The sequence below is a fragment of the Macrobrachium nipponense genome, chromosome 40 (assembly GCF_015104395.2).
Source record: "Macrobrachium nipponense isolate FS-2020 chromosome 40, ASM1510439v2, whole genome shotgun sequence".
NCBI lineage: Eukaryota > Metazoa > Arthropoda > Malacostraca > Decapoda > Palaemonidae > Macrobrachium > Macrobrachium nipponense.
Window position 1 is genome coordinate 40847255 of NC_061101.1, and position 23016 is coordinate 40870270.

General features: G+C 40.7%; 1 protein-coding gene across 1 annotated transcript; it reads right to left on the minus strand.

Annotated features, from left to right (window-relative positions):
- Positions 1 to 22064: 22064 nt before the first annotated feature.
- LOC135212220 (uncharacterized) lies at positions 22065 to 22769 on the minus strand. The gene has a single exon (XM_064245662.1). The coding sequence runs from the start codon at positions 22767 to 22769 to the stop codon at positions 22065 to 22067; it is 705 nt and encodes a 234-aa protein (XP_064101732.1).
- Between the last annotated feature and the right edge of the window lie 247 nt (positions 22770 to 23016).

Below are 23016 nucleotides of genomic sequence, written 5' to 3' on the forward strand. Positions count from 1 at the left end.
GACACATCACTGCTGTGTGTACCACACTCTGGAATGATTGCATCTTCATTTAACTATAATGAGTAGGTTAGGCTAATGATTTAGTACCAGGGCATTAGGTTAGTAGCAAGTAGAATTTTCAAGTAACCTTATCTAGGGGTAGAGTAGACTGTCGTCACAAGACAACCCGTAGATATTACTTAGGCTAGACTACATTACTCCATGAAGTTAGTACACTTAGCATCTCCGCCTATAAGTTAGGTAGGCCACTGTAGCTAGCTGTATCGCTGCTCTAAGAACTTCAAGTTAGAGTAGGAGAACTGGGTAGTCGAGACGATCAACTTATTTAAGCCAAGACCTTCACGCCCGTAAGGGAGTGAATGCCTTCTTAACAGGGGGAGCTGCTACGTTTATAGAACGCCTCGCCATCCCAGCAGGTTTCTTTTAATATTAGTTATAAAAGAAGCAGCCATGCCTTCTCCTAAAGCAACTGATGTTGGGAGAGAGAGCATGTCGTAGGGAGGTATTTCCGGTCTGACGGAGCTTAGGGTAAGAGAGGCAAGTCACAAGAGTAGCTAGGCTTCGAAATGGATCTTAGGGACCTCTACAATAAGACCTCTTTTTCATTCCCAATTTGCTGGCTGTGGTGATCACTTTTCAGGCAATGCCCGAGGCGGTATTTGGAAGTCCCGTGATACGAAGACAATCAGGATCTGTCTCAGTCGACTGCAGGACGTGACCCCGGACAGATGTCCAGCCGGCCAGCCTCCCACACTTAAGCCTATCGGCTCGGCGTACTGGCGGGCACGAACCCCAGACCTGAACAAAGTCAGGCCGCATTCTTCCACAACGATACACTGAATATTGCATCCAGGTACGTCTAAAAGTGTAAACTTCATCCCAGCACCTTTTACTACCATACGACTCTTGCTAATTTCATTTTCAAGTCTCATTTTTATCCCTTCTACATCAAAAGCCCTTTGTCCTTATCGAGCCAGGGTGCTCCCCTTGGTGACTTGTTAAAGACTAAGCCTTCAGTGCATACCTCAGTGAAACATTAGAGTCCCTTTCCCCAGTGTTAGAGAACCTAATTATCAAAGCAAGAAGTCATTGTTTTTCTTTTATCTTGTGTAATCTGGGATCCTTTTTTTTTTTTTTTTTCCCAGATTCCCTGAGTCACGTACGAAGTCTTGTCTGCCCGCAAGTGTTGCATTACCCAAGTTTATGAAACCAGCTTGTATTAATCACATTTTAGCCAGCTATCCATTTGTGAGAGATTTATAAGTCCCCAACGTGGGGACCAATAGCATTCACTTTTCTCCAAAAGAGGCCAGTACGAGCCTTTTGTAAATAAAATAGCTGGTAAAAAGTAACGAGTTGAGTTTCTGGCGACCTATTCCTCTAGATTAAATATTCATTAATAATCAGTTTTACGGTAAGTTCCATTAATTTCCTCTTGTCCTCCCTCAATTATTTCTGTTTACGTATATAGCCTCTCTCAAGGCCGGGCTAATAGTAAAAATATAGATATATATATATATATATATATATATATATATATATATATATATATATATATATATATATATATATATATATATTATATATAATATATATATACATATATGTGTGTTTATAATTATTATTTTATAGTTAGTTAAAGAAACTCTCAGTAGATGTCCTTAGTTTCGATTTTCAGACTTAATTGTCAAGATCCTGAAGTTAACCCTTTAACGCCGAATGGATGTATTAACGCTTGAGTCAAATCTCCCCTCCCCCGATTGCCAAATGGACGTACCATACGTCGTCTCAAAAAAGTTTTTTTAAAAATTCGCGGAAAAATAAACTTATAGGCCTACCAGCCAAAAACTTTTGAATCACGCGCCTTGTGGGATGCTGGGAGTTCACGGATCAAGGTGTTGTTTTGTTTTGAAGCGTGACCCAAGTGCGCAGGCATGAAATGCCTTCTTCTCGCCCCAGCCAGCATCAGCGACGCACCGTTCGAGAGCGATCTTTTGTCGGAACCGCGTTTTTCTGAGCTTGTGCGAGACTTTGAACATTTTTGTTGCTACAGGACGTTCGTAGAGATGTCTGGACGTCGTATGAAACGCGAAAGGGGCGTTTTAAAAACAACCCGTCGGAAGGGAACGTGTTAGGAGAGTTTTGGACCTTGGATGCTGGGGAAGGAACAAGCACCCAACCTGACCTTGCTCCTCAACGCCGTTCTGTGCGACCACGTGTCAATGCAAAGTGCTTCTCAAGTGTCTCATTTGCCGTTAGTCAACCCCAATGGAAGCATCGGGCCGTCCTTAGGGGCATTCGTAGGAATTTGGGAGGGCGCCAACCAAGGGACATTGACGAATTTTATCAGAGCTCGATCGAGAGTATGTGGCAAGTCCTCATTTTGATGGCGGATGGGTCGTCAAGTGATGAGGACATAACTCCCGATGATAGTGATGACGACGAATATTTTGCCCCCAATGTCCGTTCGAGGGTCACATCCCGAAAGTGAATTAGAGTTCAGTAGTTTCAGTGCGTATGAGGGGGAATCTGAGGAGGGGGATGATGAAGAGTTTAGTTCAAGTTTTCGTGCCGATGATGAGATACAGAAAGTGAAGGCTTGAGTGAGGGAGATGGGCCAGTGAGGGGGTCTCGTGTTCGAAGTCGTACTGTGCTCGTGCGAGTGCACGCGCAGCGGGCACGTAGAAGGTCGGATAGTCGAGCGAGCAGCCAAGGTGAATCTCGGTCGTCGAAAGCGAGGATGGGTGGACAGAGGACCCCACACCCACCTACCATGCATCCATTCGCGGCAAATCCTGGCCTCAACCCGGTCCTGTTCCCCTGACTCCTCTGGGTTTCGTTCAGCTTTTCCTTACGCGGGAATTGCTGGATACTGGTAGCAGAGAAAAACGGCGGACTACGCCAGGGACTGCCGTGATGAATTGCACACGACATTGTCGTATTAATTGGCGGTGTTGCAACCTCCTGACATGGCGCCATTTTTTGGGGCTCCACATTTTTTTGGATTGTTGCCTGCTTCCGACGTCAGGATATATTGGAGGCGTAATTTTTTCTTAGGTACGCCCATGTGCCCGGCGTTATGACCCCGTGATACTTTCCTGGCGTTGGACAGATATTTCAACGCCTTCAACCGAAGGGCCATACCCCAGAATAACTCTGATCGCCTCATTTTAGTGCGCCCAGTGTTGGATTATATCTGTGAACGCTGTGTAACTCTCGTGATTCCTGGAAAGAACCTTTCATTGGATGAGGGGATGATGCCTTACAAAGGACGTCTAAGCATCAAGTGTAAAACCCCAAGAAGCCGAAGAAAAATATGGCGTGAAATTTTTTTTTTTATTATCCGAGCAACACTGGCTTACGTCATGGACTTTTTGGTGTATTCCTGGTCTTCTCCACGTTGTGTGACACTGTTTTCGGGCTTGTGGATCGTTTCCGTCAACCAGGGATACCACCTGTTTATGGATAATTATATAACTCGGTATCCCGGCCAGGCCCAGGAACTGTATGAAGCAGTGTTCACGTCAGTGGTACCCTTCGTTGGTGCGTGGGGCCCCGAATTCCCTCAAGAGGTTCACTAGCCTCCGCAACATCTGGCAAGAGGAGAGACACAGTGGCAGCGGAAGGGAGCTGTCTTTGTCATCTGTTGGAAGGGTGTCCGACTCGTCCCCATGATTTCGACGAGCCATGAACCTGTCCAAGAGGATATCGTGCAGCGGAAGAAGACACGTCGACAGGGCCGAGTTGTGTATGAGGACTTTCGTTTAGACCGCCCTACCGTCATTGGGCACTACAACAGGCACATGGGAGGAGTTGATCTCTTTGATCAGCTCATCCAGTATTATCCCTTCACCAGGAGAACCAGGAGGTGGACACAAAAGCTCCTCAAATACATCCTTCAGTTGGCCCTCCAAAATGCCTACATACTGTACTGTGGGTACCGCGGTGACAATCTTCCGAGGTTTGTCCCACATACAGTTCCTAGAGGTAGCCTGGGAATGCCCTCATCAACTTTGATCCCGATGAGTGCCTTCCATCACTGCCCCTGCCCCGAGCTGTAGATCTCCCGTACAGAAAGGGCAGAACCTAAGGGGTGCCTACTTCGGTCATGAGGTGGCCGACGCCCCTGCTGCTGACGCCCCTGCTGCCGAGCCCCTACTGCCGACGCCCCTGCTGCTGACGCCCCTGCTTGCCGACAGCTGTGCCACTGCCGCCGCCCCGGCTGCCGACGCCCCTGCTGCTGCCGACGCCCCTGCTGCCGACGCCCCTGCTGCCGCCGCCCCTAGCTGCCGCGCCGCCCGCACCACCCCTTCTCGTCGGGTAGTGGACCCTCCGTGTCGGCTGATGCCAGGGGATCACACACTGGATCTCCTAGAAGGGCGCAGGCAGAAACGGTGCCTGGGTGTGCATAATGAATGGCAGAAGGAGAGACACCCGGTTCTTCTGTCGCACCTGCAAGATAGCTCTATGCAGGTTCAGGGAGTGTGACCGCAAATACCACAGTGCGATCTTCTATTAGAGTGCGACTCAGCAGCGGTCAGGGAGGGCTCACGGGACCACGCCCTATATCCCAGCAGCCTAAGGGCGCGCGTCTCCCTCCTCCACCTGTACCTCGTCATGTCGAGAGGAAAAAAAATGCAAGACTCTTCAATGGAGGAGGGAGAAAACAAGAATAGAACGAAGAGTCAGGATTAGGAGTGAGTATTCTGCATTTGTTTTATATTTATTTTTTTCATTTATTATTTCAAGTTGTTATATCTCCATATCTATGCATGAATACGATATTTCATTGTATGCAAAAAGAAAAGTGTCACTTGCATTCCTTTTATTTATGTATTCGTATAAATAAAAAAAGAAACACATAATATATATAGATATACATATATATATATATATATATATATATATATATATATATATATATACATATATATATATATATATATATATATATTTCTTTATTTTTTTTTTCATGTTGGTATTTTTGGGTAAGCAAAATACATAACAGTCAACAGTCTAGTAATCTTCAGTCATTTATCTTCATTTTGAAACAAATTCGAAGTCTCTAGAACAATATGTATTTATGGTGAATTTACAAAAAAATATTTTTTTTCTTTTTCTTCCTCGCGCGCCGCTTCGCTGCCGAAAAACTCCGAAATGTGTACAATCGCGTTATCCTAATATTTGCTCCTTTCCATTAGCCGTAGAGTTTCATATATCAAAAATGTGCGCAAATTCTGAACAATAATAAAAAAATAATTGAATGTTTGTAGCTTTTCTCTTCAGAAATATGGGCATATAAATCACGATGAGGGAAAAACTACGTACTCAACTTTGACAACCGAAATGTCAAAAAACGTATTGAAGCTAAAAATCTCTAGAACAATATGTATTTATGGTGAATTTTTGAAAAAAAAAAATATTTTCTTCCCTCCGCGCGCCGCTTCGCGGCCGAAAAATCTCCGAAATGTGTACATCGTGTTATCCTAAATTTGCTCCTTTTCATATTAGCCGTTTTATAGAGTTTCATATATCAAATGTGCGCAAATTTCATGAACAATACAATAAAAAATAATTGAATGTTGTAGCTTTTCTCATTTCAGAAATATGGGCATATAAATCACGATGATTGGGAAAAAAAACTACGTAACTACACGAAAAAATATAAGTCAACTTGACGCAAGCCAAAAAGAAATGGTCAAAAAAGCAGTAATTGTAAGCTAAAAAATCTCTAGAACAATACATTGTGATTTATGGTGAATTTTTGAAAAAAAAATATATTTTTCTTCCCTCCGCGCGCCGCTTCGCGGCCGAAAATCTCGAACAAATGAAATGTACATCGTGTTATCCTAATATTTGCTCCTTTTCATATTAGCCGTTTTATAGAGTTTCATATAGCAAAATGTTGCGCAAATAAAATTAATGAAGAATACAAAAAATAAAAAAAATGAATGTTGTAGCTTTTATCATTTCTGGGAAAATTAGGGCATATAAATCACGACGATTGGGAAAAAATACGTACAGTCAACTTTGCGCAACCGAAAATGGTCAAAAAACGTAATTGTAAGCTAAACTCTTAGGGCCTAGTAATAATCCAGTCATTTCATTATGAAAAACAAATTCGAAGTCTCAGAAAAATATTTGTGATATGGTGAATTTTTAAAAAAAAATATTTTTTCTTCCCTGCGCGCCGCTTCGCGGGCCGAAAAATCTCCGAAATGTGTACATCGCTATCCTAATATTTGCTCCTTTCCATATTAGCCGTTTTATAGAGTTTTCATATATCAAAATGTGCGCAAATTCATAAACAATACAATGATTAATGAAGTTGTAGCTTTTCTCATTTCTGAAATATGGGCATATAAATCACGATGATTGGAAAAACTACGTACAGTCAACTTTGACGCAACCGAAATGGTCAAAAAACGTAATTGTAAGCTAAAACTCTTACGGCCTAGTAATTTTCAGTCATTTATCTTCATTTTGAAACAAATTTGAAGTCTCTAAAACAATATTGTGATTTATGGTGAATTTTGAAAAATATTTTTTCTTTTTTCCCTCTGCGCGCTGCTTCGCGGGCCAAAAATCTCTGAAATGTGTATATCGCATTATCCTCAAATATTTGCTCCTTTTCATATTAGCCGTTTTATAAAGTTTTATATCATAAAATGTGCGCAAATTTATGAAGAATACAATAAAAAAATAATTGAATGTTGTAGCTTTTCTCATCTCCGAAATATGTGCATATAAAAAAAAAAATATATATAAAAAATTTCGACATTCGGTCAACTTTAACTCGTCCGAAATGGTCAAAATCTGCAATTCTAATCTAAAACTCTTACAGTATCGTAATATTCAATCATTTTTATTCATTTTGAAACAAATTGGAAGTCTCTAGAACAATATTTAAATTTACGGTGAATTTAAAAAAACCCATTTTTTTACGTCCATGCGTTACGAATTCATTCATCATTTTGTGATATTTTTCCGGTGTTGCTTTTATTGTTTTACAATGTATTATATATCAAAATTATTGCAATTTAGTGTACAATGCAACGAAAAAAATAAACTCGTTAGCTTTTACCGTTTTTTGCAAAGCGTGATTTTAATACAATTATGTATGAATTTTTTTTTTCTACCATATATCGCATTATTTACATATGATAATGATATTATTTTTCATTTCTGATGATTGCATACTAAACTTCAGGCAATGACAAAAGAAGGAGCCAAAAATGAACTCTTAATCTTCAAAACTAAGCGCGCTGTGATTTTTTGAAAAAATTATTTTTTCCGCTTCCGCGCTCACTCAAAACCGGCTCCGGCATTCGGGGGAGTTTTTGATTTTTACCGCTTCGGCGTTTAAGGGTTAAATACGAATTAAAACGTTATGAAAACGATAAATATTTTCAATTACTATATATTAATGCATAAAATATGAAATTGATTATAAATATAGCTGATATGGAATTTCCAGGGGCATACATAATTCGTGTGTGGTCTGTTGTAACAGTTTCCATTGTTTGATTTTATTTAGGCTCATCTGCTTCTACCAAAACCTGACTAGGGATATTTAGTAAATTTTTGGTAGTGACAACTTCAGTTTTGATAAGCATTATGTAATGTGTGTATTTTGTTTATTAGGTAGTACTGAACTACAGGTCACTATATGGTTTATTTAAAGATGTTTTGAAAGATTGGTTGATATCCTAATGAATGGTTTTCAGTTAGTCTCGTTATGTTAAAATATATAACGCATCTGATTTTAGCTGTGAGTTCGAAATGAAGAGATAACAACTATGGTATTTACTGAAGATATTTATACCTTCAGGTCCTTCAAATATGCAACAACTATCGAAAAATTCTCAGAAATGTTATTAGGAGCCGTCGGGGATACAGCAACAGCACCGTGCGAGTGTGACCAAGGCACCGTAGTACACACTGGCAGGTTGCCAGATATGGCTGTTTAACCAGTGTGGCCAATTTGCGAGCAATGAGGCTAAAAATATTTCCGGGAAATTAGCCACCTGTCTTTTGGCTAATGATGGCTAAGTTACTGACCAGATGAATTTAACATTATGTATATAGTATATGATATACCATAGGACATAAAATTTGAAATGTGTTTAAAGGATGCAAAATTGTCCGCAGAATATGGGGAAATAATAAAAAGAAGATATCTACAATTTCTAATTGAAGCGAATAGTCAGTTAGACAAACGGCGTGATGATAATTCTGTCGGATTGTTTCAACCACAAAAATGTTTGTCTTGAGTAAGAACAGCATACAAGGATTTTTCTAAAAATTAATCATTCCACGACTTTGTAAAAGATGAAGGCAGCAAAGTTATGTTCTCACTATGAAAAGTTAGTGTTTGTCAAGGAATTTAAAGGCGAAATTCCCGCCAACAGAGTTTTGGGCAGTTGTGGTTAAACATGAGAATGCTTTAGAACACTGCTTCAGAGAACTTGCTCAAATGGTGTTAAATATTTTTTTCAGTTTCAATTAGCAATCCATTCGTTGAACGACTATTTTCCGTCGTGACAAACATCAAGAGAAAACAACGAAATAAATTAAATGTTAGCACACTGGAATCTATTTTGCCAAAGTCTCACAATGTTGACAAATAAGTGCTGCAAAGATTTCACAGTAACGCCAGATATGCTTACACTGTTTGACAGTGTAAGCAGTCTTCTTCACCGAGACTTCCACTCCAAGCACAAGTAGCAATTACTACAATGAACTAGAACTTGACAACGAGGTCGAGGTCCGAGGAGAAGTTTGAAGACATTGTTGTCACGACCTTTTAATAAGAGGTGTGTTTTTCACACATTTTAAATGCATGTTTTTACCTTAAATGTATTTTAAGTGGCTAAAAATGGCTATTTTATATTAATATAATGGCTAATTATGTTTAAAATCTCTTCGCAACCTTGCACACTACACAGTCCGTACTTTAGAATCCAAAGTAGCATGGAACCTGTCGCCCTTCACGTGTGTTGATGTCAACCTCTTTACTCCAACTTCTCCTAGGTGATCATTCTTCATTAGGTATACAGATAATATAAAGTCTCGTCCAGGTGCCTTATTATGTATTAATTAATCAATGAATATGTTATGAGATTAACCATTAAAATGACATAAACAACCTTGTAGCTAAGTGTCGCCCAAGTCTTGACTCCCAGTCGGCCATAAGGTAGCCTATTTGCTTTTGAGGCTACCGTAACCATCCCCTAAGACGAAAGTGATAAGGTAATTTCATAGCGAAATTTCAAGCTGTTAAAATGCCATACGCTATAGACAGTAAAATTGTTTTTGATAGCGTAGGTCTGTTTCCTGTAGCCAAAGATTCAGTTTGACAAGTAAGAATGGCTATTTTATTCTCGGGTTAGGCTACCCTACTGATGCTAGGTATTGACTACATGAATGGTTACGCATTCGATATTTTCAATGTTACACGGGTATTGTTACAGTTTCGGTCAAATTGGGATATTTATTATTTTTTCACTTATATATTTTTGAGAGGATTCATACGAAAAACTTACTCGAATCGTACGCAAATGAAAAGTTAGTTAAGGAGATATTAGCTGGTGAATATTGTTCCTTATTGTTATCCCAAGGGTGTGATTAGGCTACCAACTTCGATTTTGAAATTCATCCCTTCTAAAAAAAGTGTGCGTCAGTTGACTCCCATGGATTCCGTTATTCAGACGTACAGTAGTTGTTCTGTTTTGTAGAGGAATTTTCTACCCTCGTAAGTGAGGTAAGCGGACGGGGGCTAAGTAAGGAGGGCCCAACCTCTAGGTTAGGTTAGGTGGGTGTGTTGAGGTTAGACAGCTTCTCCCACCCAAAAACCACTGTGGAACCCCATTATTGTAGTTATATTAAGGGGGGGACCCTATATCTCTAAATAGGATCATTTGCGGCAGAAATGAAGGTCAAGTTCGGTGAAAACACTATTTAGGCTAGGGAAAATATATTTTTATATCAGAAATGCAGATTTGACCGAAACTAATTTTACTGTTACAAGTTTACCGCACTATTTTAACATCACCAGAATCCTTAAGAGAAAGGTGGAGGGTAAGATAGTGTGGCTGTGGTTTTGGTGGAGCGGAAAGTTATAGTAGTATATTATTAGTATAAATGTCATGAGCTAGCATATTAAACCATGGGCAGTGTTGCTCAGTAGAGCCATAGTAGTAAGCTATTATTAGCACTTAGTAGCCTGAATTCAGAATACCTGCGGCATAACTGTGGAATATTATTTGGTAGAAGGTACTATATTATTTTAAAGTTTAGCCTAGTACTATTACTATTCATAATTTGCTACCAGTTATTTTACATGGGAGTATTTTGAGAAAGCTAGGTATTGTAAATTTACTGAGAAACATGCTGGCAGATGTTGATACCCACTTTTTCATATTCCTTTGTTTAACATTGATGGCTCCCAATTGGAAGTGTGTGTGTGTTGGTAAGGATGGCCAGTCTTGCAAGTGCCTATAGCTAGTCATTTTTCTCTGGAAATGGCGGTACGTGGAGTGACAGTGCTGAAAACCTATTTGTTCGTAGACCCGTGTTCAAAGTTGACCAATTAAGTGGGAATTTGGTATTCAGGCATTGCTTGAAAAACCCAGCTTCAGTTTGATATCTTGATTCCTTTGGTACAGGTATGTAGTACCTCTTGTTCTTTGGATTATTTTGATTGATTTTGAAAATTTTTTGACGTTCATTTCAGTAACAAATTACTAACCATTTCAAACCCGATGTGGCTTTGTTTTTCGGGAATATCTTCAAGGATATTAGTCAGACAGTTAGTTTGGCATTCTAACACAATGTTTACAACACCCTGCCATAATTTGTAATGTTATAGCATTTAGTCAAATTTATATACTTTAGGAGTTTACTATTATGATTTTAAGTTGTAGTTAATGAGAACCCACAAACCTAAGTAAAGGTTCAAGCAAGCCAACTTAACCCCTCTCTCTCTCATCAGTTCCCCCCTACCCCCACCAATAAGTTCCGCCCATCCCCTTGCTCACCCATCCTTCTATCACCTCTCTCTTACCTCTTCTTCCCCTGCCGCCGGCCCCCCCCCCCCCCCCCCCCTCTCTCTCTCTCTCTCTCTCTCTCTCTCGTCCTCTCTCTCTCTCTCTCTCTCTCTCTCTCTCTCAACATACTGGAAAATATAAAAACAAACATTGTACATTATAATATCACATGATTTTCCACATTATAAGTAAATGTGTATATCCCAACAATGAGTAGAGTGGTTTTTGCTAATGAGCTTCACTATGATGTTCAACTTCATTCTACTGTGTCACCTAGGAATTGTGGTGGGAAATTATACGTATGATGATCTTAGATTGTAAGTATGTGTATGGTCGGTTTTCTGCACCTGTTGTTCGAATATTCAGATAATGTGATGAGATAGATTGGGCAATGGGCATAATTATTCTGCAATTAGGTGGTGTCAGTAAAATTGTAAAATAATTATATTAGTTATAGAATTACACTTGGGTCTGATTATAGTTATCATGATATTAATTTCACTGTAATTCCACTAAAAATGGTTATGAAATTTGTTGCGTAAGGCTATACATAAAGTTATGGGTAATAACACTTATTCCCCCTGATCCCAACTCCTTGACGAGGTGGGGGGCTTAGGGATCCACTGCAGAGAGAGTATGCCCCTTTATGCCTATGCTCTTTGCTGTGGATCCAACTGAACATTGGGACCTTTAACTCCTTTAGTCCTCTTCTTATAAATTTTCCCCTTTCCCGTTCTTCTTCTTTCGTTGACGACCTTGGCATGATTTTGCGACATTTGAATTGACTGCTCTTTTGAACTTGATGGAGGAGGGTGGAGTTGGACGGCATGCCACTTCACCCGTAAAACTAAAGTACCTGACGTGATTGAGCGAGGGGAAATTTTTATGTCAAGCCATGCCCGCAGTGCTGGGCCCGATCTCATGGGACTGTGTAACATTATTGCCCCTCCCCCAATTGGGCCTCCTTGGTGAGAGAGACCTCATCCTGGACGAAATTTACAATTTTATTTTATGGAAAATTTAAAAAATACCCCCATGACTTCTGGCACGGATTTGGACCATTCTAACGGAAGCTCAGATCACAAAGACCAGGTTGGTATTAAAACATTAATACCATATACTAAACCTAGGAAACTTCAGTACCGGCATGACCCAACCTTGACTCACTTTGACTCCCTCTTTGGGAGTGGAAGTTGGTCAAGGTTTCTAACTATGGAAGCAGAACAAAATATTTCGGCCTTGAAATTAGAAATTTTTTTTACTAAATAGACCATCCAACGGCAGAAATGTCGTTCAGAAAAATAAGAGAGAAGACTTGGCTTATAGAAGCCACAACAAAAAGCCAGTCAGAAGACTATTTGTCTTTAAAAATTATAGATTCCATTAATGTTAAAATGGAGAAGCATGACAATATGAACAGCATTCAGGGTACCATTGTACTTCCTGATAACAACGGCGAACCAGTTAGTTAGAAAATACTTTTAGACTCGCTCAAAAAGAGATACCCCAAGGTTGAGGATTGTGAAGTGTATGACATGACAAGTAAGGCTAAGGCCCCACCGAATCCGTCGCGGCGCGTCGCGTGCGTGCAACACGGCTATCCCGTCTACAAGCGTCTCCGTCTTCTGCGAGTGTGGCCCAAACCAGACACACGGTGACGGTTATAAGACGGACAATTCAAACTTCAGCAGTAGTTGCCGTTATGAAGGGAGAGCGCGAGGTTTTTTCCTCTGACTCGGTGCTGTCAACCAAATTAGAGGCGTTGAACAGTAGGAAAATCTGGACTTATGACATAACTTTAGATGAGGAAAGAAGTGGAGAATGAGCAAAACTATTTTCATAAGTTACGATAGCGTCCAGACAATAAGTTTTTTTTTTAATATTGTCGGATTGCCGCCGAAAACCTTTGACTTAATTCACTAGGGCATTATATCTCGAATATACAAAATTTGATACAAATTACAGAAGATAAGTATTAACGTACGAAACTTGTAGTGAGTAACTCTGAGGGAAGGATTACTGATTTTGAAATTAAAGTTGCACTTCATTTCATTTAATACAAAAAATTAAGATACGTAGAATTGTGTGTGAACTGAACACTTTGATACAGGAACTTCTGAAACAAAGATATTTACATAAATGTATCCATTAGAATATAATAAAAAAATACTTTAATCCTTTATCATAACCACAAATCATCACATTTGATTATAACTCAAAGTTGGGCAGGTGGTTCAAAGGAAATGCAGGTTGTTGTAGGTCTACCACAATTTCTTCCTTCATGCGGAAGACGCACGTCCACGTGCGGAAAAACAAAAACAAAATGTTTTGTTCCTTGTGCGTCTAGTCCGGTACGCACCTGACGCCCACGCACGCTCATGCGCCGTGTGGGGCCACTCGTGTTTGAAACTATAAACAGTTGATCGAAACGCACAAAACGCGTAGCCGTGTTAGACGCACGCGATGCGCCGCGACGGATTCGGTGGGGCCTTAGCCTAAGAGAGCAGTAAACAAGTAGTAAAAATAGCAAAAATAAAATTTGAGGGTTCAGATCTACCTCAAAAAATAAATTTTAGGGACAAAATAGAGAGTAAGACCCTATATACCAAGCCACTGCAGTGTCAAAATTGCAGTAAGTATGGGACACACAAAGAGAAATGTAGGAATGGTCCGGTGTGTGCTTACTGCGGATCTACAGAACACGCCCACCAAATGGAAGTGCGGTGAACCAAAAATGTGTTAAACTGTGAGCAGAACCATCATGCAAGATCCAAAGAATGCATGTATTACATATACAACACGGAATTGTTGAAAATGTTAAAAGAAGAACAGGCATGTCTATAGCTGAGGCTAAATTAGAATTAAAAGTGAGAGGAATTCAAGATCCTCCTACCAAGAAACGTACATATTCTTCTATAACAGGAACCAGTAATGAAACAAAAAAACATACAGATAGAAGTAACAAGATAGCAGCAAAGTAGGTCTGAAGAAGTTAGTAAATATACAGGAAAAAACTAAGATAGTAAAGAATCAGGAAACAGGTGCTAGTGAATTGGATGATAATTATCAAATCATTCTTTTGACGTGTTATGAAACAAATAGAAACAAGAAGATACTCCACAGAGGTGGAAGAAGGAAGATTGTGATGTACCGAAAATTAAAGAAAAAAAACGACCTTTGGAGAGAACACCACCAAAAACAAAGAAACCAACTATAATTTAGAGAAAACATCAGTCCAAACCAAAAAAAACCAAAGATATGAAGAAAGAACAAAAACAAATAAGAAACATACCTTTATCTCCTAAAATAATAATAAAACCTATGGATGCAGAGATCCAAAACACCAAAGAGTGGAGGAGAATCATACCATAGATGATGGTGACTATGCCAAGGGTGATGAGATTACTCCATCACCAATAATTGGTACAATAAGAGCAATAAAACAGTAGATATACATGACAACATATGTGGCTGTAATGATTGCTTCATTGCATTGTGCAATGAAAACAAAAATATAACAAAAGATTGCTTAACAAACATTTATAAGAAATTTTATGAAAATAATAGAAAGAAGAGGCCACCGATTTAAAAACACCCATGAAAAAGGATGTATGTGTATTGAGCACTTAAAATTAAAATATTATAAAGATAAACAACTGAATGTGGTAAATAAAATTTTGAGAAAAAATTCAAATTGATGATAATACAAAAAAAGAAGACAAAACACGACGACCGTGTAACATAATATTTTCAATAATTATATTATACAATGGAAACGTAAATGGTCTAGACCAGACCATTACACCTGGGAGAAGTACAAAGGTTATTAAAGGAATATGAACCCATGATATTATGTTTACAACATGTTAAATAATACAATACCGAACAAATAGGTAAATATACCTTAATATTCAACATCACGGGAGAAGAAGGAAATTTAGGTACAGCCATATATGTACATAACAGTATGTTATGACAAAGTATCCTGTAAACATTACTGACCTCCAAATATCAGGTATTAAAATTCGAATTAAAAACGATAATTTTATAATATATAATTTATACAACCAACCAAATAAACATTACGATATTGATAAACTTGGAGAATTTGTTAAAAATGCCAAAGAACCTATAATAATAATAGGGGATTTTAATGCTCACGAACCCAATATGGGATTGTAACTGTTCTTAAACTCAAATAGAACAGGAAGTAAAGTAGAAGAACTTATTAGATTCAATGACATGTGTTGTATAACTGATGATGAAGTTAGCACACATATTATTGCAAAAACACCATGGAACATTTTCCTCTGTAGACTTAACTCTCTGTTCAACAAGTATAGTTGACAATTAGATTGGAACACAATTGATGACTTGTTTACACCAGTGATCATTTCCCAATATTAACTTTCCTTTTTACAAAATAAAAAACCAGCTAACATGTTCCTCACTATAACATTTTTAAAGCAGATTGGGAACAATATGAAATACATACTAGAAGGTATACCGCCATTTGAATATCTGAAAGATCATAATGAAACTAATAAGTTTTCTTGTTAATTTCATCAAAGATGCTGCTGATAAAGCAATACCAAAACCAAAATCAAAAAACCCCATCCAAACAAAACACAAAGTTCCATGGTGGTCCGAAAAGCTGACAGAATTAATAAATATAAAACAGTCAATAGGGAGACGATTGGATAATTTGAATAGAAAGTTCAGTAAAATAAATAAAACCTTACCAATATTAGAAAGTACTTTACAAAAAAACAAAAAAGACTATATGTTGCTAGAAATTGAAGCGTTAAAGCCTCTATACAACAAAATATCAGCAAAATTTAAAAAGGAAGTAATTCCGGGAAGAATAATTTCATGGAGGAAATATGTATCAGATCTCTCTAATAATACTCCCATACAAAAAAAATATGGGAAAAATACATTCCGGAAAATAATGGTACCCATGTGAAAACCACCCAGACATGCCATATTAAAAGACGGAAAAAGAATACTCGATCCAAAAGAAATAAGTAATATAATAGGAGAAAACTTAGCTAATGTAAGTAGTGATAGAAATTTAGATGACCACTTCCGCACAAAGAAAAACAATATAGAACTAACAACAATAAATTCGAACCAATAGAAGACATATATTATAATAGAAAATTTAATATGGAAGAGTTGGAATTTGCTCTCACTAACAGCAATAAATCTGCTCCTGGAGGTGACAGTATTGTTTTGAGATGATCTGCCACTTAGCAACCTCTAGCGAAGACATATTTGTTGCAATTTTTATAATCATTTATGGCTTAGAAATTTATTTCCTGATGAATGGCGTCAAGCAATAATAATAACCTATCCCCAAACCCGGGAAAGATCCAAGTAATGCAAATAACTACAGACCAATTTCTCTAACAAGTTGCTTGTGCAAGTTACTAGAAAAAATGTAAATACTCGATTTAACATGGCACATTCGAGAAAATAAAATCTTGACTCCCACTCAATTCGGGTCACAGTGCAACAGATCTACATTAGATTCTCTCTCTAACCTCGAAGACCATATACGAAGAGGATTTGAGCGAAAGCAAATAACTGTAGCAGTCTTTTTTTGACATTGAAAAAGGCTTACGATACTACCTGGAGGTACCCTATATTAAAAAGTTTACAAATAACAACATCCGTGGACATTTACCATAGATTCATCCAAAAATTTTTAACAAATCGTAGTTTTCAAGTGAGAATTGATGATGTATTGTCAAGAACATTTCCACTTGAAAATGGTGGTTCCACAGGGAAGTGTCCTTAGTGGCACACTGTTTACCCTTGCAATCAATGATATCAATAAAAATCTGCCTACTGGAATTAAAAGCAACCTATACATGGATGATTTTGCGATATATTATTCAGCCTCTCGTATTAAACATGCAGAACGCATCATTAATAAAAGTATAATAAAAATAATGAATGGACCTCATCTGTAGGATTAAGTTATCCATACATAGACTCAAGCAGTAGTGATTTTATAAGATAAAAGGTGGATATGAATGGTGAAGTGATAGATTAAAAATCAGAAATCTTAGTATACCAATTAGACAAACTGCAAAATTTTTAGGTTTAGTGTTTGATACTCTCTTAAACTGGAAATCTCACATAACATACTTGAAATCAAAATGTAAAAAGCATTAAATCTAATTAGAAAATTATCAAACACCATTGTGGGGAGCCGATAGACAAACCCTTATATTACTGTATAAAGCAACAGTCCTGTCTATAATTGATTACGGTAGCGAAGTATATGGCCGCGTCAGACGCAACACTGAAAGCATTGGACCCAGTTCATAATGAGGGCCTTAGAATATGTTCAGGAGCCTTTAAATCATCACCGACATCTTCCTTACAGGTTGAATGTGGTGAACTACCTCTCTCTCTCCATAGAGAGCTTGTAATAATGAAGAGTGCTTTGAGAATCAAGACAAGCGATTCTCCAACAAAAAATTATTTGAACTGAGAGATATTTATTAAACAATCATCCACCCCCTTTTCCAATTAGAGCTAGAAGACTGTTTGAGTCACTAAATGTAAATATACAAATTCCTCCAGTAGTAAAATTACCTCCGCTTGGACAATGAATAAAATGAAAACTTGCACACAATTGAAATATTTATCAAAAAAATATTATATAACGCCATCACACCATAGACAACATACAATAGAGCATATAAACCGAAAAGGTCCACATTATGCAATATACACAGATGGATCTAATCGGAACATGGAGTGGGATATGCTGCAGTGTCCCCAGGACAGATCAGTTCTCTCTACCCAACTACAGCAGCTTCAATATTCACAGCGGAGCTTTGCGCAATAGCCTCAGTCCATAAGAATAATTAAAGAAACATCACTAAATAATTTTGTGATTTTTAGTGACTCAAGAAGTGCCATAGAAGCCATCCCAGAGTTATAAACCAAAAAATAATATTTATAACAAATTAAATTATCACTTCACAAATTAGATATTATTGGGAAAAAAGTAGAAATATGTTGGATCCCTGCCCATGTAGGGATCAAAGGAAATGAAGAGGCTGACAAAGCAGCCAAAGAAGCAAATCAAATGACAAGATAGATCAAGTGTGAATCTCCCTATGAGTGATTATGTAACATACATAAAGATGGGTATTATAAGAAAATGGCAACATATTTTGGAATGAAGAGTCAGAAAATAACAAATTGAAGCAAATAAAACCTGAAGTAGGAAAGTGGAGTTCATCATATCAGAGAGAAAAGACATGAACAAGTAATTCTGGACACGTCTCCGTATAGGCCATACCCGTCTGACACATGGACACTTAATGAGCCGCCCACGTAGCTCAGCTCCTGAGTGCGCAGAGTGCAGGGAGGTTATAACTGTCAAACGTGTTATGCGAATGCCCAAAGTACAACCAGCAACGACTGTCGACACTTGGAAACAGATCTATGAAAGAAATCTTGTCAGAATCCTCTGCATTTTCAGTCATGCCCATTTTTATGTTCTTAAAGAAGTGCAATTTAGTTGATAAAATATAAATCTAAGTAAACTTTGAAAATACGAAAATTATTAGACTAATGAATTTTAAAACAAAACTTTTAAATGTTACTTAACTTATTCTGATTTTATTTTTTATGAAAATATGGATATATGAGTAAATGTATTTATAGTGTGCATGTGTTCCTGTGTGAGTGCGTGCCTTTGTGCAGTTTTTAGTTTAATTTTCACTCATTCGTCATCACACCGAGAAAACACTTCGGTTCCAGAGCTTTGCCTCTGGCCTAGACATGGTTTTTTTTAATTTTAATCTAATCCTTCGGGCCAGCCCTATGAGAGCTGAAAGTCAGCTCAGTGGTCTGGTTAAACTACTTTAATAATAATAATAATAATAATACTTGTTAAGCGTTATTTCAGTGCGCCAGCTCTCCTCTCTTGGTTGAACATATTAAAAAGTTGGATTGCAATGATGTGTTTGCACCCATTTGCTCATCTAAGCAAATTGGCCAGGGGCAGCATGATTGTAGCACACCTTGAGTAGGCTACCCACCAACAAAACCACTTTTTGGGATCACATGCCAGTGAACATTTATAGCATAGTGCTCAAGTACTGTATTCAAAACTGCCAACCGAGCCAAAACTATCATGTCCATTAACCATCAATTCATTACTACACCCATCACTTCTATTCTTAAACTATATTAAGCAAATCACTACAGAATAATTATGTGTAACAATTTATATCTGTGAGCAATTTAGAGAGAATGAGAGAAGCGGATGGGAGAAATTGGGAGGGGAAGGAGGGGAAGAGGTGGAGTGTGAGGGCGAGGGGTGGGGTGATAGAAGGATGGGTTTGCAAGGGGGGTAGGGGGAAGGGGGAGGGTGCTTTTTGGTGGGGGAAGGAGGGAACTGATGAAGGGGAGGGGGTAAGTCGACTTGTTTGAACCTTTGCTCAGGTGTGTGGGTTCTCACTGACTACAACTTAAAATCATAAGAGTTAACTCAAACTATATAAATTTGACTAACCTATAACATTATAAGTTACGGCGGGGTGTGGTAAACGTGTTAGAATATCATAACTGTCTGACTAATAGCCTTGAAGATATTCCCAAAACCAATGCCACATTGGGTCTGAAATGCTAAGTAGTGGTTTAAAGGTACTGGAACCCCAGGTATATCTTTCAATCGGGTGGGACTACTTCTGTAAGGAATTGAGGTCTTTGGGTTGGGGAAATACAAAGAATGATATGCAAGGATGTTCATATTTAAATATTCTGTTGGGTAACCCACTGGGTTCCTGGCGTTGGGCCTAAAATTCTTATGACATTCAAAGGTGCTTAAAGTTCTGATTCTGATTAAGTTAAAGTTTACTGAACTTTTAAAGTTATGTTAGGTAGGCACTAGGTAAGGATGGACCTGGTGACATACATTATGTTAGTTGTGGAGGGCTTTCTTGGGCTCCCCCCAGATCATGATGATGACCTGGTATCCAAGTTTAGGATGGGTTACATTTAGTGGGGTTATGTTGCACGCAACCTAGCCAGGGGAATATCAGGATCGTCGCTGTCAGCGGGGAAGAATTTGCCTGGCACTGTCAGTCTCCCCGTGCACCTTCTCTGCTGGGGAAAGGTCGCCATTGGCTCTTGTGGTGGTGCGGAGACTGAGGAGGACCCAGGGAAGTTGTGCCTTCCAATCGGGGCCCTGACAGCGTGCCATTAAGGAAGCCTTGAGGGAGCGGTGGGCCCTTTCTACCATGCCGTTGGCTGCGGGATTGTAGGATGTCATGGTGTGGCACTTGGTCCCCATCAAGCGTGCTAGGGAAGACCACAGCTCTGACGTGAAGGGGGGTCCTCGGTCCGTCGTGACATCGTTGGGCACTCTGAAGCGGCTGATCCAGATGGCCAGGAGGGCTTCGGCACAGGTGTCTTGGTGGCTTCTGACATAGGGGTGGCCTCAGGCCAACTGGTAGATCGGTTGATCACTGTCAGGAGGTATCTTACACCGTCGGATGGAGGAAGAGGCCAGATGACGTCGGCATGGATGTCTGAATCTTTGGCTGGGCTGGAGAAAAGATCTTATCGGTGTGCCTTCCTGTCTTGCTACTCTGGCACGTGATGCAGTTTCTGGCCCACTCCCGAGCATCCTTCCTGATGCCGTGCCACATGAACTTCTCCGTCAGGAGCCTGGTTGTCATGCAGGGCAACAGGTGTGAGAGGCCATGAGTGACATCGAACTCCTGTTTCCTGTGGGAGGCGAGTATCGGGATGTGGGCGTCCTGTGCTGGTATCACAGAGGAGCATTGTCCTGGAGGGGCTGAAGGGGATGTCCTCCCAGTGAAGGGCAGTGATGGCAGTCCAGTAGGCTGGTACTTCGGGGTTGGAGGCTTGTTCATATGCTAGGTCGTTGTAGTCGACGCCGAGGTGAAGGGAGTTGATCTCAACCCTCAAGAGGGCGTCAGTTACGGGATTTCTTCCGCTGGGGACGTACTCGATGGAGCACCCAAACTTGGAGACTGCCATGAGGTGACATTGCTGCCTTGAGGAGCAGGCGTCGCCTGCCTTGACAAAGGCGTGGACCAGCGGCTGGTGGTCCGTCCTTATGGTGAATGGAGTGCCCTCCAGAAGATATTTGAAATGGCGGACAGCCTGGTAGACGGCAAGGAGCTTGTGGTTGAATGTGCTGTAGCAAGTCTCGTGGGGTTTGAGCTTCTTGCTTAAAAAAGGCTAGCGGTGTGGGGACTCCGTTGACCAGTTATTCCAGGACAGCACCGCACGCGATGTTGCTAGCATCAGTGGTGAGCGTCAGGGGTGCGTCCAGGTCCTGGTGAGCCAGGGTGGTGGCCCTGCTGAGTGAAGACTTGGTTTGGGCGAAGGCGAGCTGCTGGTCTTCTCCTCATGTCAGCTTCATAGGTTTGCCCTTCAGGAATCTTGGTCAAAGGGCACATGGTGCGGGTGGTGTCCGGGATGAACCTTCTGTAATAATTCACCATCCCGATGAATTCTTGGAGGGCCTTGATGGTCGTCGGTGTTGGGAACTACTCCACTGCGGCCACCTTTGACGTTATGGGACGAACTCCTGCTGCTGTAATTTCGTGGCCAAGGAAATCCACCTTCTCGGAGCCAAAGGTGCATTGGTCAAAACGGGCAAGTCCGTTCTGTAGGCGCTTGAGGACGGACCGGATGGGGTTCAGACGCTACTCCTGGAAAAGATAAGAATATCGTCCACATAGCAGACGCAGAAGGTTAAGTCACCGAGGATGCTGTCCATGAGGTGTTGAAATGTTGCCCCAGCGTTCCGCACGCCGAAGCTGGAGAAGGCGAACACAAAGGATCCGAAGGGCGTGATGATCACCGTCTTCGGAATATCATTGGGATGGACGGGTACTTGAAAATACGACTTTAATTAGTTGATCTTGGAGAAGACCTTTGCGCCTTGGAGGGGCCTAGTGAGGTCCTGCATGTTTGGCAGGGGGTAGCTGTTGGGCGTGGTGACGAGGTTCAGGCGCCGGTAGTCTGCGCTGGGCCTCGACGCCCGTCTGTCTTCTTCACCATGTGAAGGGGGGATGCCCACGGACTCAGTGCCTTTTTACAGCTCCCCATCTTCTCCATTTCTTTGAACATGGTCTTGGCTTCCTGGAGGAGCTTCAGCGGGAGGCGGCGGAACTTGGCGTGTGTCGGGAGGGCCTTGGTCTCAATATGGTGGAAGACACTGTGCTTGGGCGTGGCCCCAGCCACCTGGCGAAGCTCGGGGTGGAAGACGTCCAGAAACTCTTGGAGAAGGGAGGTGTATCTGTGGTGGGGAACGACGGAGCAGATGGTGGGCACCCTTGTTTCTCTGGCAAGTGGGCGGGAGAGGTAGGTCTCGGTATCGAGAAGGCGGTGGCGGGCCACGTCCACCAAGAGGCCTTGGTGGGCGAGGAAGTCTGCCCCCAGGAGAGGGGTCCATACGTCAGCGAGGACGAAGGGCCAGGTGTAGGTCCGGCTCAGGAACGCGATGGTCTGGGCCCAGCTGCCGTAGGTGCGGATGGGTGTCCCATTTGCAGCTACGAGGGCAGTTGGGTCGTTGGGGGCATGGCTGCAATCCTCTGCAGACGAAGAGAACACTAAATGCATGGCAATAGTGTCAACCAGCATCCTGAGGCCAGAGATGCTTTCCTGGATGTAGAAGCCCCTGGGTTGGGACTTCGTTACTGCCGCTGCCATGGGGGCTTGTTTTAGGCGCTGCCTTCGTCGTTTTTTGAAGGGTGGAAGGAGCAAGGGCACTTGCACTAACGTGCCTTGCTGCCGAACTGGGGGTGGAAGCAGCACCACCCGACGTCTGGGAGGGGACTGGCAAAGTTAGAGTTGACAGAGGATGCTCACCTCCTGCCTTCGTCCTTGGTGGTCCACCTCTTGGAGGAGGACCAGGTCCTGGAGCTTATGCCAGGCCAGTCTGGGATCTGAGGTGATC

Excerpts from the sequence above, each read along its gene's own strand:
- LOC135212220 (XM_064245662.1), bottom strand. The coding sequence starts at position 22,769 with ATGGCAGCGGCAGTAACGAAGTCCCAACCCAGGGGCTTCTACATCCAG.